We start from the raw sequence: 21588 nt of genomic DNA, 5'->3' as shown, positions 1-21588 counted from the left end.
CCCTTGCTTTGGGATTTTCACATGGCAGGTATGATGGGTCGGCAGGTCACGGTGAGCTCCATAGCTCTGCCAGGATCCTGGGCACGCTGTGGGTGCCTTACCAGCGAACCACACCCAGGAAAAGTGCTGCTAGAAGGCACCAGCCTAGTGCTGGGGGCCTTTTCCCATCACACGGATCAACACATCCACCTGGTGGGAAGCACACACCTATTGCAGAGCCCAGATGAAGAGTCTGGGCATCAGGATCTCAGTCAACTCAGCGTATTCCATAACTCGGAGACTCAGATGCATAAGCACAAGCCTCCCATTATTTAACCCTGAAGAAGTCCAGGAAGGTCCTAGAAATGCTTACAGACTTTCCAAGCAGCCAAGCAAAAAACAGTCATGAAGCCAAACTACACAGCGTAGAGATAAAACCGGAGAAAAGTCAGCAGGGAATGTGAGTTTCATCTCCAAAACAGCAGAGAAAAATCATCTTTGTACTGCTAAAAATAAGTCACATTGGAGCTTAGGACACTGCAGGCACAATCCTGTGCAAGATTTCCCATTTCTTTTCCGTACTACGGAGCCAATACCTCCAGTAAAAGCTGACAGCGACTCTAAGTGCTGATGGTGCAGGGATCCCATTCCCTGCAGCACGGAGTACAAGGGACTCCTCCTATGCTTCAGGTTTCATCTTCACCCCTCCTGTTCCTGGCCTTAAGAGAACAATATTTGGAAGTATCTGGGTGCCTGCCAACACACCACAGACTGCCCTTCAGTTTCCGTGGATGCTGCCGCTCCCCAAAAGTTTTCCCTGGGATAGACAGCAGCATTTTTGTATTTTTACCCTGTTCGGTTTTCCCGAGGGCTTCCTCCTTCTGTCCCCTCCTGGCTTTTTCTGATACATCCTGCGTCTGTTGTTCCCTTGCTATGTGTGCAGTTCTCTGTCTTCTATTCTTGCTCCTTTTTGCTCTAGCTCCGCACAGCAGTTACTTGTTAGTTACTTAAAATCCCAATAATTTAGGTCAAAAAGCCTGATGAATCTGATGTGGCTTGTTTCACATAAAAAGAGTGAAATTGAAAACCGCCTTATTCTTCTCAACTGAAATGCTGCATCCCTATTAATTCAGGTGTATAAATAACACTGTAATGCTGCATCAAGGGCTCTGCTGTGTGATTAAACCTGCTTCTCTGACCTGTAATTAGAAACTTTGCCTCTGAAAGGCAGTTTGCAGAGAAAAAAAGGAGAAAAGAAGGAACCAGCCCTCAGACCCAACAATTTTGTACTTAATAAATTATTCAGAGTTTTTGAAAGTTGAGCTGGATTTCCATCTGCTAGCATTAAAGACCCAAATGGAAGAAGAATTGAAGGATTCTCACTGCAGAACACAACATTACAGGGCACGGGGCTGGAAATAAGAAGCCAGCTGAGTTCTCGGTGTCCTCTTTCTGTCCCTGTTCAGCTGCTGCCTTTGCACCCCCGTACATCTGACAGGTCCTGGAGTAACACAGAGTGACTGTCCACCAGAGTCCCACTGAATCACGGTCATGTTTTTGGAATATAATATTAGAAGAAAACTCCCAAATTCAGTGAATGCTTTGTTAGTGTCAGCAGAAGCAGACAATAAACACACAAAAGAGATGGTGATGGTCACGAGCAGAAAAACAATATAGAGACCAGACTGCATGGTCACACACAAGTAATATATGTAACATTTTCAAGACAAGTAACCTAAAGATGAATTCATTAATGATTACACTGATCTTTTGCCCCAGGGCCAGTTAGAGAGTACAGACTATTGTACTAGCAATGATGGTAGTCTCTGTTAGTGTTAGGGTACGCCTGATGTAAGGTGAATTTCTCCCTTGGAAGCGGGGAGATGGCAATGTCTTTTTGTCCCATAGTCGTAGTAAGAAAAACTATCATTCATTAGATAGTTATAGATTAATTTTAACAACAAGAACAGACTGCACAAAATATTCCAATTGCTATAAAGGATATTACCAGTCTCTCCTCTTTCCATAAACAGGGGATAGAACAAGCTTTAGACCACTAGGTAACACGAGAACTGACCCCAGGACGAGCGGTCTCTGGCCTTGGGTATTTGGCAGCTGTTTCCAGAGCGCTGCTTGATTTCAGATCAGAGATTTTGTGAGGAATTCCTCCGCTGGTTACACCTATAATCTTTGTGTTGAGGGTGTGACTGACATCCCGGTTTCATTCCTCTTTGTTTTCAGGCTGAAGTTTGCAAGGCCTCACACTGGGAGAATGTAGAGTCTGATAGTTTTGTGTATAATTATCTTTCTCTAGGAACCTCTTAAGGTTGATCTGGAGTTTCAGGGAAGCCTTATAACGGAGATATTAGGTTTAAGGGGGCTTACGTGAGAGAGGAGAAACCTAGCATTTATACATCAAGGATCCTTTGGTCAAAATACCAGACATCACTAAATTCTGGATTACTTTCTGTCTTCTACTGTGGTTTAGACATGCACAGTTTTAACACAAAGAACATGTTAAATCTACCAAATATTACATTGTCACTGGTGGAAATGTCTTCATCCCAGGTTGCCCAAGTTTGTACATGTATGAGGTGCAGAGCCACGGAGATCACGCCCCTGGTATGAGTGTGCTGGACTGCATGAAACAAAGGAGCCCTTCAAATTCAATAACAACAACAAGAACTTTAAGTAATCTTTTGTGTTTGTAATATGTTAGAGTCCAAGTTTATCACAGAGCTGCCAGAATATAAATCTGATATAAAGTACTTTGGATTAGATAGTGCAGCAGAAAGAGCTTTACTGGGATATTGTGACAAGTTTTATGAACTTCTTAAAGAAAAAGAACTTGGAAATTCCAGCAGCGTTGTTAAGTTATTGCTTTGCGAGCTTGAACACCCAGAACTAAGAAGGAAAGAAGAAGGAAAGCTAAGAACTGCACAAAACAGAGCAGTACTTGGAACACATTAAGGCTCGTTTGTTTTTCAATCGGCATTTTAAGTCAGTACATAAAGCTGCGTCCTGTGAACCCGGCACACTCTACCTTCCTCAAGTGCAGCCTTGGGTTATCCTCTTCCCCATTTTTACAAGTCCTCAGAATGAGTCCAGTATCACCTCCCTACTCTTTCCTCCAAGGGCCTCCCTCATCTCCTAACGCTGGTATGAGGCATAAGCCACGCTCCCCCACCTCACAAACGCCTCATGTGCCACTTTCCAAGTCCCTCTCTCAGCCTCCTTCTCTAATGCCCTGGGCATGCGTGTGCCCACAGGCAGGCTGTGCACGGGTTGCTGCGATGCCAACATTTTCCCCTTCAGGAATCCTCTTCCCACTCTCCTCTTTGGGAATTCCTCATTCTCTCCTACAACAGCAGCTCAATGTCCCTTCTACCTCCTTTTGCTGAGTAAAAGGCTCCTCTAAACATCAGTCAGACTGTCTGTGCAGACCTACACTGCTGCTGCAGCAGGGTTCCTGCAGCTCCTTCATACTAGGATTGCTGTATGTCCATCATTCCTTTTCCTCCTAATTTTGGATCTTTGTTCTCCTCCAATTCTGTCAGGATTCCAGGTGCTACACTGAAAAATTACCTTAAAAAAAAATAAAAATTGTTCTGTATTTATTATATTCCAGTGACTCTGAAGACCATCATCTCTGTCGCTCAGTACAAATATTTTTCTAGCTTCCAGAAGGCAAAGAGGGTTCTGAAAATCAAGCTGGATTTCTGTGCATCAGCTGAATCAGAAGGTGCCACTTCTTCATAGCAGCTTTGCAAATGTGATTGAAGCCTGCAGCACAATGCTGTGCTCCATGGGACATATCTGACCCACACACTGCCTTTTCAACTCCCTGCGTTTTCTAAATCATGTACATTATGAGTGAATAGGAAGAAAATGTGTAAACAGGAACAGAAAAGGTCACTGTGAGTTCATTAATTCTGATCACTTAATAAGCTGTAAATTGAAGTGCATGAATTCCATTCTCTAAACACCAGGATAAATTTGAAGAATCTCTATTGACTTAATTTACCCTGATATGCATTAGAATAGTTTCTGGTGCATTCAGAATCAAAATAGTTATTACAGCAACATTCAGGACCAGAAGGCACCTAGTTCCCATTTAATAACTAAATGAAGGACAGACTTAAAAAAGCATCGAGCCTACCACATTTAAAAAAAAATAAAAATAAAGAATTCTCGTTTAAAGGCAGTGCAGAGGCACGGCCCTAGTGCCCAGCTACGCTCGGGCTGCCAGACCTGGCCTTAAGAAGCAGGGTGATACTTTGCACCTGATCAATGCGAACACCCTGCTGTGCAGGGAAGTATGGCTACTGCCCTCCAGATGTGTTTCCAACAGAAGAAAAAGATGAACCGTGTACAAGGAGACAGAATTACTTGGGCAACCTTGCCAGACAAATATTCAGAGTGGTACTGATACATTTCAGAGCTCCTTTGCTTAGAGGTCCCCTTGTAGGTTGTAAGGAGTCCAGGTGGAGATCTTCCTACTCAAAGACAAGGATTGCTTTGGAATTCTTTCTGGTTAGGATGCTGTCCATAAAATCTTACATTACTTTTCTTGGAATACAAAACATTTGTCCCCTTCCAGGGACCAAAATGAATCCCTAACTTTTTCATCAGCACTAAGTTTCAGAAACAGTAGAAGAGGACATCCTGATGGAAGAAGGAACCTGAGAAGTTCTGGAGAAAAACAAATCGCTGAAGCTGCTCAGTCACAATACCACGAAGTTGTCTGGGTCTTCTGCATGAAAGTAGCTCTAAAGTGATGCCCTTAAAACATGCAGCCATGACTGAAACATGATCAAGCGAAATGTCTAGAGGGCTCCTCCTGCCGGCTGTTTTCTTAGCAGTCCAAGCCCTTGGCAATAGACCTGATTTTCGGTTTGTCTTTAAGAAGCTGGAAATCAAGGGAGGCCAAACTAATGCAACGCCTCTCTTATTTGTCGTAGCAATAAACGGGCGTGATCCCACCGCGCCTCTTGTACTGCTGCCCACTTGCCCTGACTTTCCAGAGATGCTGTGCCTGATGTCAGCGTGGGGAGCAAGGCAGCGTGGCAGCTGCAGAGAGCTTGGGCAGCACGAGGAGCGAAGATGAGCCTGGCTGCCTGTGACAGCAGGGCAGGCAGGGACAGGGACCTCAGTGAGCACAGGCGCAGCGCCACAGTGCCTGAGCAGAAGAACGGAGCAGGCCTGGTCACGGTAACCAAGCTTAGCCGGGAGTCCAGTGCCCGTCAAACACCCCTGGAGGTCCGAGGCCAAGCCAGAAAGTCAAGTCAGGGGCAGCAAGGGCCACACACAAACACACCTACAGCCTACCCCAGACAAGGACAGCTCTGTGCTGCAGCTCCCAGGGGAAGCGGGGAGGCCCCAGCAGGCTTCTCACGGCCCTCGGGTCGCAGGCTACAGCCCACCGCATCAGGGCAGACCTCCAACACGGGCAGCCAGACCTGCAGGACAGGGGGAAGAGGTTGCAGAGTGAGCTGGCACACGCTGAGCCCTGACTGCACGCTGCCCAGCACAGTCAGCGAGGAACACAAAAATTGTTTGAAGTGCTGACAAAAGAACCTGGGTACAAACGTGCCATAAGCGTTGGCAGTGTGAGAGGCTGACAATCTACACTTCAGATGTGTCAGGGTCTGGTCAGGACTGACATTTGTAGGGCATTGTCTGTGTGGTTTTGTTTTGGTACTCTGCTGGGAAACACTTCTTTCAAAGCCAGAATAATTTTAAAATTGCCACTGGGGTGTAATGACAAAGTCCCTCCAAGTTTTTCACCCCTAACTGAAAAAAACAAACAAATGTAAACTAATCCTGGCTTCCCATGAAAAACCCACCCACACCAAATACTCCTCTGTGACACTTTGAATGTTCATTTTTTTGGCCAAACTATGCCCCAAAAGGAGAAAGCAGATGAGACACGCTGGCATCCCTTTTCCTGCCTCCTCACTGGTGACATTTGCCATAACCCTGCATCGGCCAGATCTCACAGGTACGTGCGCCGGTCCAAAATCCCAACCCTGCCGGCATGAGGAGGCAAAACATCCTCAGGCTACAAAGCTCAAGTGGCAGGTGAGAACTATCTTCAAAAAATGAGCTTGTCAAGTCAACAGGGGGAAGAATAACCCTTTGGAAAAGGTTGACCGTGATTATCTTATTGAGTTACAACGGGAAAATTCAAAGGCAGACACAGAGGGGAAGGGAAACAACGTGAGGTGAGTATCCCAGTAGTGTTCCCAGCTGGACTGACACTGATACACTGCTTAGATAAAGATAGTCGGCCCTGCAAAAACTGTGTGGCTAAAGCAGAGAGCAATGGTCTACTGGAAAAAGAACATTTTTTATCAATATTGCTAAAAAGCATCTATAGAATATAAGAACTATTTTGGAAAAAAGTCACATATACAACAGGGACCTGTAATTCTGCTAAGCTGGCCAGGGATACATTTTGTCTCCGTCTGTACAGAGTACTGAATGTATACAGGACTGTTAATAAACGTGATTCCTCTGCCAAGCAATTGTATTTCTGTACTTTATATTTCCAGTGTGAAAACTCTAATGAAACATTTTAAACCAAAGCCGTTTCCTTGGAGCTGCCTCTGACCTTCTTTTCCTCCTCTCCCCGCCAAATCTCCCTGCTAGGCTGAATTCAGACCTAATGTCTGCTCCTCCCACCAGGCTTTTGGATATGTGACAATATCCCAGTCACTGGGAGCTGCGCCTGCTGGTGTCCATTGTCTTGTGTCCAGTTTGGGAGAGTGCTTTTAAGGAAAAGCCCGGAATGAAATTTATGAAGAGTACAATGATTTACAGGAACGGCCAACTATGCAGCTAGTTTCTGCACGCATCTAACAGCGGCTTGTGAGTTTTTGGCAATTAGTTCACAACGTTGCAGCATGGGAATGGTTTAAGGCTGATGAACAGGCTTTTGAAAGTTTAAAAGAATCTGAAACACCAATCCCAAAACACCGCAGTCCTGTGCAGCAGCTAGAGCTGCGGTAGGATACTGGGGGGAAGGGTGTGCGTGTGTGTGGAGTCGCCTAAAACCCGCCACACGGAGCCTGTTCCGCTCACTGGCAGCGCCCTGACAGAACAAAAAGGGGATCTGCACGGACAAGAGGAGCTGCCGGCTGCGCGCTGTGGAATGCACCGGTTCAGCCGTGGGCACGGTGCGGATGTGCCTCCTGACTACAGCCACTGCTGCCTACAGCCAAGCAACTACATCACGTTACTGAGGTCCTGGAGCGAGGAGAGGAGATAACGCAGCCTCCAGGAAGGCCAATACCCGTAACCTGCTGCCCGGGGTGGGACGGGGGTGGGCTGTGGAACAGGGAACTGAGACCCTCAGCCAGGCACAGCAGAGTGCTGCTGATGCGAGGCACAGCGGTGCTCACAGCACGGTGGGGTGTTAGCCGAAGGAAAGCGATGTGCCTTCTTCAGGGTCAGTTATAATCTGTGGGGACATCATATGCCCGTACCCCACAGCGTCACCTGTGTTACTCTCTGTGATGGCACACATACAGCCCGCCCTGTACAGTTCAGGTACAGAAACAAACACAGACCTTAGTACCGAGTCAAACTGCTTTCACTACAAACATTTACCGTAATCACACTGCAAATAGGATGCCAAAACCTTCGCAGATATTTATCCCACATTAAACCAGTACCTTACTTAACAAACGTTTTCATTCCAAGGCCAGCTACCTGACAGGAATTCACAACTAGCCCTGAGCTACAAACTCTGAACTTTCCTTCTTCTGCCCCCTCTCCCCCCTTCCTCCAGAGTTCTGCAATTTGCCAGCCTCCTTTATGTCTCAGTTAGGCCCTCACAATGCGAGGCAGGCAGACCCATGTGCCCACAAACAGAAGAGCTCCTCCAGCTCACAATAACTCAGCAGGTTTCTGTGATTTTCAGAGGCTGCATTACTGTGTGCCCATGTCTGCTGTCAAATTACTGCCTGGACACGGGCTCCATGGCTAACCTCAGCCTTACCCCAAACACAAAACCGTCCCCGAGCCCTCAGAAACATTCATCTTCTCTTTCAGCTCTTCTTACGAAGCAGTGTAAACCTGGCTGATGTTTCTAGGAAATGAAGAGCACGCTTACCCCTCCGAAGACTTATTACGGTTTTATGTCCTCTTTCTGCAACCTGCTGAGCGTGGCTGTGCTCCATATCATGAAGTTAAAAACACATCAAAAGAGATTTGAAGGGTGGACGGTCCTCCTGAGGTTTCTACAGGGAAACGGAGATAAAAGCCATAAAAAACAATCCTTCACACATAGCAGAGGTTGAAAAATAAAATCTAAACTTAAGTTCATTTTTCTCTGTAGTGCAAGTCCCATGACTCTTCTAACTCTTCGCTGCTTGCCATGGCCCTGCCTGTAGCCTTACAGCAGTGAGGAAAATCCCAGAGAACAGCTACTGCAACTTTAGCCACCTTCCCCTAAAACCCCCACCCTGCCCAACCCTGCAGTCCCAGAGAGCTGTGCCTGGAGCCCCTGCGAGGGAAACAGTTACTGCCGTGTCCTGCCTTGTTTTAAGTACCTGTATGTAGAAAAGCTGGCAGAGACTGTACATGCACCATAACTGAGGCAGGATTTCCTCAAGTCCAAGGTGGCACTGCTGTAATTGCTGTCGTCTGTTTCGACCTTCTCCTCGAGGTGTCTCCACCTCCCATCACAATGTCACAGCAAAACAAGTCCCACGGTGGTCTGCAAAGCAGCAAAAGGAGCAAACGGCAAGACAGAACTGACATTGTTTACACTTCATAAAGTTAACTCTAAATCAACAGTTTGGAGAAAATAGCACTGTTGCGTAAGAAAGCAGACAAAAGCAGTTATTTGACAGACTGTGCCACTTAATAGCAACACTTTGCATATATAAAGCACTCTGCACCCTGAATTCTCAAAATGCCTTGGAAAAAAAAGAACATACTACTGTTCTTCAGTGCTTTACAGGAATAGTGATGCATGAGGCATTCATAGGGCTTGGCAAAGTGAAAACTGACCATCAGAAAGAAGAACAGAATCCAGGCTTTTCAGTCCCTATTACTCACTGATGTGCATTATTTTCAGGCAGCTCTTGGTCTTAGTCATTTTACTGCAGGTCGGATAAGAAGGAGCACTAAAGCGGAGAGAAATATGTGTTCTACGTCTTAAAACAAGATTTTCCTGGTGGAACGGCAATAAGGATACCCTGCAGCCTTAGGTTTTCTCTGCAGCCATAAAGCCTGCATCCTCTTGACTGTGCTGGTAGCCAGGATAACCCCCAATCCATATTCTATGCCTAGCGCATGCTGCAGGAGGCAAAGCTAACAAAGGCTATGACAGAACTCCATCAGGGAAGTCCTTTTGGGCCCCATTTCCATCAGCTCATAAAAGGGACAGCCTGGACCCACATGCTGGGCTCTGCTAAGGCTGCTCCAGGCTGCAGCTCTTCATTTGCAAAAGAAATGACCCATTCATTTCTCTCTGACCTCTGCAGACACTCCAGACTGCTGACCTCATCTGCTGATGGCCCCCACCGCTGCTGCGAGCTTCCTCAAACAGGTGCTCCCGGAATAAAACCTCAGCCTTCCTGGGCAAGCTGAACTAAGGCAGCTTCAGGAATCCTGCAGCAGGGCTCCAGGGGGCCGTTCATGCATAGGCTGGGAACCAAGAGCCCTCAAAGCATTTATTTCCTATCCAGAAAATAAACAGCCCCGTGGAAAGGAGAGACAGATGAGAGGGTGTAATTTTAACTGAGTAAAATGAAGTTAAAAAAACATACACCTGCTTGTGGGCACCTGTGCACTGGACAACACAGCAAATCTCTTCTCTGCAGCTGCTGGCAGCTGCATCTTGTGCGGTTCTACACAGCTGTGCGTGGTTCTACAGGCAGGCCCTGTGGCTCCTGCAGAGAACCGAGTGGCTCGTGACTGGGGTATTCTTGCCTCTGCAGCAGATTTCCAGGCTCGATGTTGTGTTGTGTTGAAGGCTGAATGGTGACAGCGGTACTTCAGCAGGGGAATCCGCATGCTTGTATTGCATTGCAAGACAAAGACCCATCTCTTCAGACTGCTCATCACCCACATTTATGTTTCCACTCACAGCTTTAAAACAAAGAGCACCACAATCCACGTTGACTTCTGTTCTCCCACTCCGGAGAGAAGATGATGCCACTCACAGCTGGAACAGGGTACGTGAGCACATGGGCTTGTAAAAGGCCACAAAGGCATTCTGGGGCTGAACCGGGAACTCAGAGCTGTTTCTGAGTCCAAGTTCAGAGCCCTGTTCACCACATTAATCTCTATACAACAACATTTTTCTACTTTGCAGAGAGCAGGAAGCTTTTGGGTATGCCTGGAAGAATGCTGAGGTACTCGGATGGAGTCCCAGATGTACACAGCACAGACTAAGAACAGTGGTACCGTCATGAAGGAAACTAGCTCAGCTCTTCCACCGGCCTCCGAAGAACACCCAATTATCAGAATGAACAGAGCCATCTTCAGCAAGTAAACTGTTCTGGAAGCTGATCTGCTCGTTCCTATTGCCATATACACAGTGGCTCTGCTACTGGCAGGAGAGGCCTGTGAATCAGAGCCCGAAGTCTGATGCAAGAGAAATTGGGTGTCTCAGGCTGCTTTCCCCAGCGGAGAACAACCCTATTAGTTTGAGAAAGTCCCCTGCCTGCTTTCTCTCTGAGTAATTAAGAGAGAAATCCTCCTCTCAGTGACCCCAATGCTCTCAGCCGAGGCTGATTTACACATGAAAGGCACCCTCCGAGGGGCTTTCTCCCTTTCACATTCACAACCAGGCGGGACCTATAAATAAAACCTTGCTGAGAACAGGAGCTTTCAGGAAGGTCTGTATATGTGCGTAAATGTATATAAGAGAAGGGGACTGGATGCGTGCACTTGAGAGTGTGTCTGCGTGCATATGTGAAGAGTGGGCGAGAGAAACGTGCACTCGCACCCCAGCCCACATGCAGACGAGTGCACTTGGACGAGCATCTGCACGGACGTGTGAGTGTGCACAGGTAGCCCTAGGGGAGCACTTAGGGGAGTGGGGGGACATACAGGCTGGTTTCCAGCTAGCACAGTTCCGGAGGACTTTCATCTGAGCCAGCCGAGTCACTCTAGAGTTACACATGAAAAAAACGAGAGCAGATTTAGACCCAGTTGTGCTTGAGGGCATGCCTGTGATGCACTTTCCCTCTATAGAGCAGCGGAGTACTTGCAGAAATGGTATTTCTACATTGCTTTGGATACAACGTGGAAAGTAACAGACTCGAGCCTTATGGCACGTGCTCCTATGTTTCCTTAACTAAACGTGAGATTTTTAAAAGGCTGCGTCTTCTCAGCAGCCCGGGATACAGAGAATAGCGTGATATTCTCCAGAGCTGTCATTACTAGAAAGCAAAAAAGTGTTGTTTTTTTTTTTTTTTACAGTTTGTTGGTACACAACCCCCCTCCCGAAAGACTGAAAAATAAACAACGGGACTGCTGCCAGGAAAATGGTCACGAAATCAAAAAAATACTCTGACTGCCTTTACATGAATAAACAGTATAAACCCCAAAATGCCTAGATTTGAATCCATACTCTCTCTCCCCGCCGTCTGGTTCACCCACGTGTCCACGTAGCCAGGATATTTCCCTTTCCATGAGGCCTAAGAAGGACCCTACACAGTTTCCAGGAAACTGGCGGTTAGTGTGACCCCTCCTAATACAAAACAGGTGACACACATCTCCGAGCCAAGCCGGAGCAGACTGCAGGGTTTCATAAAGCAGGTACTGGACTCCCAGTCTTTGCCCCAGTAAGAGGGGGCTTTTTAAGACGTGGCTACAACGTGATAATTTGAGAAGTGCAAACTATTTTACCCCCTTACTCCTTAACAGCCGAATCATTTGCTTACTGAAAACGTGTCTGCGTTCTGTGCTAAGGCCAGCAGCTGGGCTGTGCTCACACGGCACCTAGGCTAGCACCACTGGAGCTGCACCCGCTGCCTGGCAGGAGACCCAGATCAGTGTGCGAGAAGGGAGCCTGTGTCTGTGCACCCTGCGCCATGCTGATCTCGTAATTACCACTTGCAGCCCTTGGATCTCTCCCCTACCCAATTCTTATGCAAAAATTTAGCAGAAGCAGGCAGAAAAAAAAAAAGCACAAAGCAGGAGACAGGAGTGCAAAACCTCACAGAAGCACACAAAGCGCAAAACGTCTCTTCTGGCAGTTCAAAAAAACTCTTCCCTGCTACTTGCACTAGGCAGAAGTGTGTGAGCAGGGATGCAGAGCTCCCCTCCTACTGAGCTCGCAGCTAAAGCCCTCCCCCAGTTCCCAGGGTCTTCAAATGAAGATTTGCATAGCACTTCCAGATCATTCCCGAGAGAAGGGACAATGGCTCTCTCAACGCCCTCTTCCCCCCCTCCCTCCTTCACTTACAAAGCTGATAAAGCCCTGGTGAAAAGGGGAACAAAGGATTTACAGATGGCAGAATATTGATTTCCGCAGTTCCAGGACTACAGGGGGAAGATGAAGAACCCCCCAGAAACTCTGTGAAGTTTGAGACACGGGCACGATCTCTGCAGCACCAACTCTGCACTAGTTACGAAGGTGCCCAGGTCAGTACCTGATGGAGGGCACATTGCTATTCCGGAGGGATGAGCGGGCCCCTGAAAACCTCCATACACAGAGAGATGAGATTACAGCCTGCACTCCCAGTGAGCACAGTTGTTGTTCCCAAACCTGCTAAGCAGAGAGGTGCCTCCAGTGAAAGCAGTTTGCCACCAGGCGGGCCAGTCCGGCATTGCTCCAGGAGACTCCAGCCCCAGCTGACAGTATGGAAGGCTTTTATAAATCTCAGCTCATCACCGGTTCATGCATTATCCATGTTCTCTTCCCCCTGCTATCCAGCTTTGCAGCTAGGAGAAAAAAAAAAAAAAAAAAGGCAAAAGACTTTTGAGAATGGGCTTTGATTGTGAAATAAAGTGAAACCTATCGCGGAACTCGCTTTTAGGACTGTTATCTGAAAGCCAACGCTCCCTGCCTCCATAAGCATTTCCATGCTTAGAACAAGCCTAAACTTTCTTGTGTTACAAACTTTTTTTTTTTTCTTTCAGCTTGGCCAGTCAACTCCACCTCTGCTGAACACCAGCTCACTGCAACCATTCAGATTTTTGCTGAAGTGCACAGCAATACAATGCAAAGTGTTCAAATCAGACAGATGCTGCATATCCAACAGGAGGTGCTTAGCGGATATCCGAGTCAGGTTACAGAAGTCCTGGCCTGATCTCCACCTATCCCACCACCACACTGAAAAAAAAACAAAAAACTTCCTGAAAGTGACTGGCTCCCACCACTTGTTTATCTCTTTATTTTAACTAAATCGTGTAGCATTTCTGCACTCAGAAGGCTCCCAGTATTTGATTTAGGATCACATTTTTAAAGGCGACCAGCTAGTTTCTAAATCGAGTGATAGAGATCTGTTTTGGAAAAAAATCAGTCTGTTCTGTAAGGCACCAGTGAGTACAAAGGGTGGTTTTCACACCATAGGTCAGTAATCAAAGGTAGCTACTGAGGCAGCGGCAGGGTTGGGTTCATTCACCAGTGTTTTCCCCAAAGTGCTGTATAAATCTATGCTGTTGTGATGAACAGAATCATCACAGTGATGATAACCATTGCACATTGTACAGTTAAGAATATTTTATAAAATAGTATCAAAACATTCCTCACAATTCTATTCTTAGAATAGCTTGTTTTCTTCAAATACTTGTCTGGCTTCTGTCAGCTAGAAGAAAATTTTCACATGGACTCTTTTGTGTATTTAAGCAGTCACTCCCAACTTATGCTACTTTTAAAGACGAGTGAATCAGCCCCATTAGTCTCCTGACATACCTAATATAGAGATTAATTGCAGCTATTGGGACGATAAAGCCTGAGAAAATCCCATTTTAAATGAGCCCATAATGAAGCCGCCAGCACGCTCAGGCTGAGAACAGACCTGAGCCCCATTTGCAGTGCTCTCCACGAGCCCCCTGGAGTTCCATGAGTGGAAGCAGCACTCACAAGAAACTGCTTGTAACCCGGGGCAGCTGCGCTAAGAGCTAGTTGCCAGTGCTAAATAAGCTCTCAGACCATTCTCTCCCCTGAAGAGCACTTTCAGGGCTGTCAGAGGAGTAAAGGTGCCAGAGGGAACCACGGAGAAGCACACCTTGGCTGCTCTCACCTCATGCTGTCTTTTGAGGCTATTGCAGCAGCACAGCTCAAAATCTTTTCTGGAGTCCCACTTTGTGCCTATTTCCTCACCATAGGCAGCAGTTTACTACTCGTTTTACTGATTTTTTATTTTCTCTCCTTTGCTCTCAAATGACCACGCAAACAGCTTTGGAAGCATTAATGTCTGTTGCTTGCTTACAGTTGTTTTTGCCATAAACGAGTATTTTTGTTTGAGTTAGTTCCTGCTGCAGAACAACATTATAATTTGCTTTAAGGATACAGGACTCCATCCTGGTTTCAGCAGGTCAGGCTGGAGCCTTCCCGCAGATGTTTTTCTCCTTGCTTTTTACCCTTCACATCCCTTATCTCCCTTGCTTCTGCTAGCACGAGGCTACCAGTCTATTTTCTTTCAGGTCTCCTTATTCCCTCAGCTACAGCCTCCAAACCTCCCTATTTTGTTAGGCGCTCCCCGTTACCCCCGCCTTGGCGCTGCCCCCCGACCCTCAACCACCCCCCCAGCGCCAAGATGGCGCCGCCTCCCCTTCCCTCAGCGAAGCTGCACGAGCGCGCTCACGTGACCCCCCCTCCCCCCATCCCCGGGCCACGCATGCGCAGCAGCCAGCCCGCAGCCCGCCGCAGCTCAAGGTCAGGCGGGGGGCGGAAGCGCAGCTCCAGGCCCGGCGCCCGCTTCCGGTTCCGGCGGAGGAAGATGGCGGCGCTGGGGAAGGGCTCGCGGCTGCTGCGCGCCGCCCTGAGCTCGGTGCCGGGACGCGGCCTGGCGGCGGCGGCGGCCCACGAGGCCGGGGGAGGTAACGGGGCGGTGGCGGGGCGGTGACGGGGCGGTGACGGGGGCGGGGGGGGAGCTGCCCTCGGGCGGGGGGCGCGGTGCCCCCGGGCCTGAGCCGTGCGGTGCCCGCAGCCCGGCTGTGGAGGACGCTGACCTTCGTCGTGGCCCTGCCCGGCGTGGCCGTGTGCATGCTGAACTGCTACCTGAAGGCGCAGCACGAGGGCGAGCGGCCCGAGTTCGTCCCCTACACGCACCTCCGCATCAGGACCAAGGTACGGGCGCCCCTGTTCCACCGCTCCCCTCCTCCTCCTCCTCCTCGCCGTGACCGCGGTGCCACCCGAGCACAGCTCTTGGTTCCTCAGCTCCTGAGGCACTGTGTGCATAGCCACGGTCTGAGCTCGCGGCTGTCTGACACAGAACGCTCCTCGCAGCTCAGGTGAGGGACCCGCTGTACACACAGGCCTCCCCCCAGCCCCAAACAATCCCACTAACGCCTCGCTGATAAACGTTACATCATGGAGCTGCTCTGCTTACCTCAGGCTAATGCAGAGCTGCCTCCCCAAGTAACCCTGCCGAAAAATGTTAAGTCATGGAGGGAGCTGCTCTGGTTACTGATGCAGACCTGCAAGCTAACAGAGGTGATCCCCAATTCTCAAAGCAGGGGGTCCTCGTGGTATGGTACAATGGATTTATATGCTTAAGTGACAGCCGTGACCTTGCTATCTAAAGGCTTCCAGCTAATGGAGATTATTTGCTAGCTCTTGCTTTCTCCAGCCTGGGAGCAGTGCCAACTTGCGTGAGTCCATGTGTGCTGTTGAGCCCACAGTTGCTGTGCTGCATTAGCTCCTTCAGTTACCTGTCAGGGCTTTATTGTCTTTCTTCTTTCAACAGCCCTTCCCCTGGGGCGATGGGAACAAAACTCTATTCCACAACCCTCACGTTAATGCTCTCCCAACCGGTTATGAAGATGAAAACTGAGATGCTGACCACAGCCAGGACTCTGGCTCTCCCTGTGTTCGGACCAGGCTGCTCTGTGGGAACCATCACTTAAGAAAAACCACATTCCTTCTACAGTCAAGTTGAACGGTGGTGCATGCTCCACCTGTACTTGTGTAGAGGTCCTTTAAATAAATAATTCCAAACTTGAATTCAGGATCTGACTCTTTTGTTATCCTGTGACTCCTTACAAGTTCCATATTTTGGTGTTGAAGCTTCCCCACGGGACAGTGCAGGAGCAAAGGGTTGGGCCAACCGAATGTTGATGTCTGCTCCTGTGTCTGGTAACACTGACAACAGTCATGCGTTCATCATGAAGAACATGAAACGGAATCATCAAACATAAAATGTAGTATTATGTTTGGTTTAAATGATCACTGTCATCCCACGTTCAATATTAGCCTAATAGCTGTTCATCAGTTGATAAAAATTCAGTAGGTACTGAGGCATGTCCTGCATAGTCAACTGTTGGGATATTTAGGAGGCACGAGGCAGCTCCCTTACCCAGCCCTTCCTGAGATGGAATTCCAGCAGAGATGTTTAACTTAAGCCCTGCGTGCCTTCACAACATTGATCTTTAGCTCTCAGGTTCTCTGGTACATCAGCACAGCTGTTGTTTACACCCATGCTTTTCATAAAGCTGCAGGCTCGTTGTACAACGTTCTCATACAGATGGTACATACCAAAGCAATTTTTGCTCCATTGCATGTCTATGTGATATATACCATCGTCACTCAGAAGCTTCTTAGCTTTGCTTGTTACAGTTTTCAAGGGGAACCTAGGAGATCTTAACTATCTTCCACAGATAACAATTCTAAGGCCCCAAGTCTGTTCCACTACGATGTTAATTTTGAAGTTTTTCTTCTCCAAGTCAACTGTTTCCCAGTTCCCTCTGCAGCTTCTACATTCTTTTGCACAGTATGAAAAAGAGAAGCTATGTCTGTGCTGCTAGTACTGTTTTTCCCCAAAGGAAGAACGCAGCAGCTCACCCGGCACCCTGCTGCTGTCACGTGAGCCAGGTGGGTGAAATCCAGCAGCGGGCGCTGCAGGACGCCCTGCCCCGTGCTTCAGTGCAGATTTCATCTACTGAGCTCAGCAGAACACTGTAGTGAGATGACTTCAGACAAGCTTTTATATGTTAAAATGTAAAGAACAAGGCACTAATGGGCACAGTTATTTTAGAGTTAGCTGGCAAAATACCACCACATTTATTCCTACGTAAAGATTATAGAAAAGCAAAGTGGTTGTATGTATTATTCCTTAAAAAAACACCACCACCTACTTGTCAGACCTTAAAAAGCTATTTGTGCTGCTCCTGGAGACGTGTCCCTTAACTTACCAACCAAAAGTGATTTTATTTACACCTGAGTGACCCAGCAGTAAGCGGTAACAGCTTGTTTGGTAGGTGCCCCATTCAGCCCCTGTACGGATTGCTTTGCCAGCTGTCTGACGCACCCGTGAACGAGCGTGGTTAACCCGGGCTGTGTGACTGCTCGTGGTTAGGCCGTCGCTGAAGACGGGGCACAATGTGTGCGTAGCCCCAGCGTGCTGTAGTTTCTGATCTGCACAAGTACCAGGCTGCTCTGTGTTTGCAGTAGTTACTCGGAAGCTGTGGTGCAGACAAGCCAGCTATGGTTTGAGAACTCCAACTTTTTAATTAAAAAAAGCCTCTGAATGACCCTTCTAATAGTGCTTAAGAGCATGATACTCACTTTTTTCTCCTCACTGTTATTCTAGGACAATTAGGAAGTTCACTTCTCTTTTGTCCCTGGTCCAGAATATTTTGTACTCTTTTAGCTGTGTTGGTGTAGAGGGGACAGTTTGGCTGATTCCCGCCCCAGTGCTCAGCGGGCCACTGGGTGAGGTGCAGTGGGTCCTGATCCCTCGCTTCCCTTTCTAACACCCCTCCTCTAGCTGCAAGATCTGCAGGAGTAAAGCTCTGCTGCTGAAATATCTCAGGATGGACAAAGTATGAAACAGATTTGGAGAGGAAAAGGGTAATTCCTAGTAACTCCTTCACAACTACACAAGAAGTACCCACCATCAGCGACCTTCCGCTGAGAAGCTTCCTTAACTCCTCCACTGCCATTCAAAGGAAGAGGATTTCAGATTACTGTTTTTGGAAAAACAAACAAGTGCCCACTGCTCACTGCCAGGTTACACAGAGGAGTAACACACACACCTCATTCAGATGGGGCATCTGGCACATCAGCCGAGCATTTCAACCAGTCAGAAGTCACTCCTGCTACATAACGAGTAACTTGCTCAGAGTTTCTGTAGTTTACAAGCCAGCTCTCTGCTAGGTGTAACATACACACCTAGTTACATGGTCAAGGGGCAGCTTCACGAGCAGGTGAGGTTCCCCAAGAAGCAAGACAGGCAGCTGGGGCTTTTAACATTTGTCAAGCTTCAATCAATGTTGCTCTCTTTCAAGACATGTTTTAACTGCATCGAGCAAAAACCTAACAGGGACTGTGGCCAACCTGGTGCTTTGTGGTAGCGTGCAGAAAGATGCCAGGTCCGCCCAGTTTCACTGCAGGGATATATAACCCCAAAGGGGAGAGAATTCAGGTTCAGGATTGTTTCAGTACCTCAGAAAAGGCCAAAGAAAGCAGCCTCTAGGTCAAGTGTGTTCTCTTCAGCTTCTGTTGCAGGCCACCTCCGTCCCCCTTGGAGGTCATAATCAGATTCTACTAGACAGATGCCCGCTTGAACAAAGTATAACCGGGTTATATTTATTTTAGCTAAGTAAGTTATTGCAGGTCCAGCAAAAGTGCTTTTCTACCATCTCTGTTGCTGACACAAAACAATGCTTTAGCCCCTAGGCATTCAGGATCGTATAAATCAAACTTCTTCCACCAAAATCCAGCACCACAGAGACGAGACAAAGGAAATTAACCTTCTTCATATTCTTTTTAGACACTGTCAGGTGTTATATAAATAAGCAAGAGAAACGAGTCATAAACCAACTACTAGTAAGTTCAACATCCCAATACGCGTTCTCCCATCACAGGGTACACTCAATGGGAAGTTAGTTAAACCGTCTGTTCACACTGTTAGATGCTGAACCACCACCGAAATTCATTCAAAAGGAGGCAGAAGTTACCACGTGATCCAGTCTTTTTCTGTGGCAGTTTGCTTTTATAAGTGAGAGCGTTCCTTGCTTCCTAAAAACACAGGTCTTATGCAGGTGGCGTGCTGTCTTCTGCCTGGTCAGGGTTCAGTCCAAAGGCTTGCGTAAGTGACTCCATCCATACAGCTGAAGTCAAGAGGAGTTTTCGGTTTTCGCTTTGCTTGCGCCCATGAACTCCAAGCCTTCTATGGGTATGTCCTTCTCCTTGATTGCTTTCTGGGAAGAAGAAAAACAAACAAAAAAGTTAAATTTGAAGTGTTTTTAGTGCTTTACACAGCACTTTACAGTGCTAAATGACGTAACGTTTGGTACAAAACACGATCTACAAGAAGCAGCCCCAAGACTGGCTGGGATGCCCTCCTACCATCAGGAATGCCCCGGTACGCGCAGGGAGCTGCTGCCACGGGCCGGCGGCAGCAGGGAGCGGGGCCGCCGGGCCCCGGGGGGAAGGGAAGGGAAGGGAAGGGAAGGGAAGGGAAGGGAAGGGAAGGGAAGGGAAGGGAAGGGAAGGGAAGGGAAGGGAAGGGAAGGGAAGGGAAGGGAAGGGAAGGGAAGGGAAGGGAAGGGAAGGGAAGGGAAGGGAAGGGAAGGGAAGGGAAGGGAAGGGAAGGGAAGGGAAGGGAAGGGAAGGGAAGGGAAGGGAAGGGAAGGGAAGGGAAGGGAAGGGAAGGGAAGGGAAGGGAAGGGAAGGGAAGGGAAGGGAAGGGAAGGGAAGGGAAGGGAAGGGAAGGGAAGGGAAGGGAAGGGAAGGGAAGGGAAGGGAAGGGAAGGGAAGGGAAGGGAAGGGAAGGGAAGGGAAGGGAAGGGAAGGGAAGGGAAGGGAAGGGGGCTGCCGTGCCGTGCCCGCACCTGCACGCAGAGCTGGTAGCGCTTGAAGAGCTGCCCGCAGGGGTCCCCGCCGCTCTCGCCCTTGAGGAACTTCTCGGCGAACCAGCGGTTGAAGCACTGGTCGTACTCGCGCTTCAGCTCGGTGCACGCCTCGCCCACGCTGTTCATGGCGGCGGCGGCGGCCTCCCCCCTTCCTCCTCCTCCTCCTTCTCCGCCGGGCCTCCTCCCTCCGCCGGGCCTCCCCCGGCGCTTCCGTCGCACGGAGCTGACGCGCGGAGCCCCGCGGGGCGCGATGCGGCCGTGCCGGTGCCTCCCCGCCGCGCTCCGCTCCTGGCCGCCGGGCCCCCCGCTACCGCCGGCGGCGGGGCAGCGCCGGGAGCGGGTGCGCGGCGGCGGCTCCGCGGCCGGCCCGGGGGGCCAAGGGGGGTCGGTGCCCCGCCGCCTCGCCGCGGGGGGCGGGCGGGCGCTGGCTGGGCCCTCGCAGGGCGCGGTGAGCGGGGAGCTCCTGCGGCACCTGGAGCACCTGGCGCTGGTGGATTTCCGCGACAGGGAGGGCGTGGAGAGGCTGCGGGGAGCCATCCGGTTCGCTGACCGGCTCCGCGAGGTTAACACTGATGGCGTGGAGCCGATGGATTCGGTGCTAGAGGACAGGTAACGAGGCGCAGAGCCTGCTTTTAGCTGGCAACACGTCCACCCTTTGTTGGGTTGTATGACTTGCTTTCCGGGAGTCACCCCACGTTCGCGTTTCGCCCCTCTCCCAGGAAAGTTTTATTGCGCTTTTGTGTGGAAGAAAGTTGGCGTTGGCGCCTTAATGCGTAAGCATAGCAATGATGGACCCCCATTCCTGGCTATATCTTACCCATCATGAATGATCCGCACACACTGCGCCCCAAATACCGTTCAGTGGCATTCTTTGTTGCTTCAGAACAACCTAACGCTTGCCTTCCTGCTTACCCAAGACCGAAAACCAGCTCTAGAGATGCATGCTTCAAACTCATAGAACAGCTTACAGACAAGCCAGTAATCTGTGTTCCTCAGGTGTCTGTACCTCAGAGAAGATGATGTTACAGAAGGCAACTGCACAAAGGAGCTGCTGAATAATGCCAGAGAGAAAGTAGAGGAATATTTCGTAGCCCCACCAGGTATTGTCTTGTTTATAAAAAAAACTCTTGATCTTGCTTGAATTAATTTGAAAAAGGTAAATTGCCATAGCTGACTTTACTTTCAGAAATATTAGCTAGTAATAATGAAATACTAAAATAAGTAACTGTAGTCACCTGTTTAAAGCACATGAACACCACCACCAAACCAGAAACAGACTGCGGTCTGGTGGTCTAAAAGCAGTAGAGAGGCCAGTCTTGCTTTAAAGCTGCTGCACACGTTGAGTTGTTATTTACAGGAAGTTAGTTAGACAACTTTCTTACATTCTGTACTCGCTCGGGAAATTTAAGCTGTCTGTATGTACTCAGAATAAACTGGAGAGGCGCTTTCACGTTAAGTTGTGCTGCCCAGACTGTGACTTACAGCTGGTCTCACACAACTCTTTGTTTTCTGTCAGGTAACATCCCTTTACCAAAGCTAGAAGAACAGGAGACTTTTCTGCAGGACTCTTAGTGAAAGAACTCAAATGTCACTTCTGATTTTATTGGGAAACTTAAGGTTTGT

General features: G+C 48.7%; 2 protein-coding genes and 1 long non-coding RNA gene across 9 annotated transcripts in view; 1 reads left to right on the top strand and 2 right to left on the bottom strand.

Annotated features, from left to right (window-relative positions):
* Positions 1-14685, bottom strand: part of LOC308179272 — a 42214-nt gene extending 27529 nt beyond the window's left edge. The window contains exons 1-4 of one of the 7 annotated variants that reach the window (XR_013940306.1): positions 9046-14685; positions 8535-8701; positions 8096-8222; positions 5297-5438 (exon numbers count right to left, since the gene is read on the bottom strand). This is a non-coding gene — a long non-coding RNA (uncharacterized lncRNA). The remainder of the gene's footprint in view (positions 1-5296; positions 5439-8095; positions 8223-8534; positions 8702-9045) is intronic. The other 6 variants (XR_013940307.1, XR_013940309.1, XR_013940310.1 and 3 more) reach the window with 6 other exon arrangements.
* Positions 14686-14828: 143 nt separating this feature from the next.
* On the top strand, positions 14829-16114 carry COX6A1 (cytochrome c oxidase subunit 6A1). Its single transcript, XM_080559175.1, has 3 exons — positions 14829-14988; positions 15099-15238; positions 15858-16114. Exons 1-3 carry the CDS (start codon positions 14889-14891, stop codon positions 15942-15944), a joined length of 327 nt encoding a protein of 108 aa, XP_080415301.1. The 5' UTR covers positions 14829-14888; the 3' UTR covers positions 15945-16114.
* A 2569-nt stretch (positions 16115-18683) lies between these two features.
* TRIAP1 (TP53 regulated inhibitor of apoptosis 1) lies at positions 18684-20574 on the bottom strand. Its single transcript, XM_080559172.1, has 2 exons — positions 19945-20574; positions 18684-19311 (listed from the first exon to the last, which is right to left on the bottom strand). The coding sequence occupies exons 1-2, from the start codon at positions 20500-20502 to the stop codon at positions 19228-19230; spliced, it is 642 nt and encodes a 213-aa protein (XP_080415298.1). The 5' UTR covers positions 20503-20574; the 3' UTR covers positions 18684-19227.
* Between the last annotated feature and the right edge of the window lie 1014 nt (positions 20575-21588).

The sequence above is a fragment of the Anser brachyrhynchus genome (genome assembly GCF_964034855.1).
Source record: "Anser brachyrhynchus genome assembly, chromosome: 17".
NCBI classification, from domain to species: Eukaryota; Metazoa; Chordata; class Aves; order Anseriformes; family Anatidae; genus Anser; species Anser brachyrhynchus.
The sequence above is the reverse complement of the archived record's forward strand: the minus strand, read 5'-3'. Positions and strand labels throughout refer to the sequence as shown.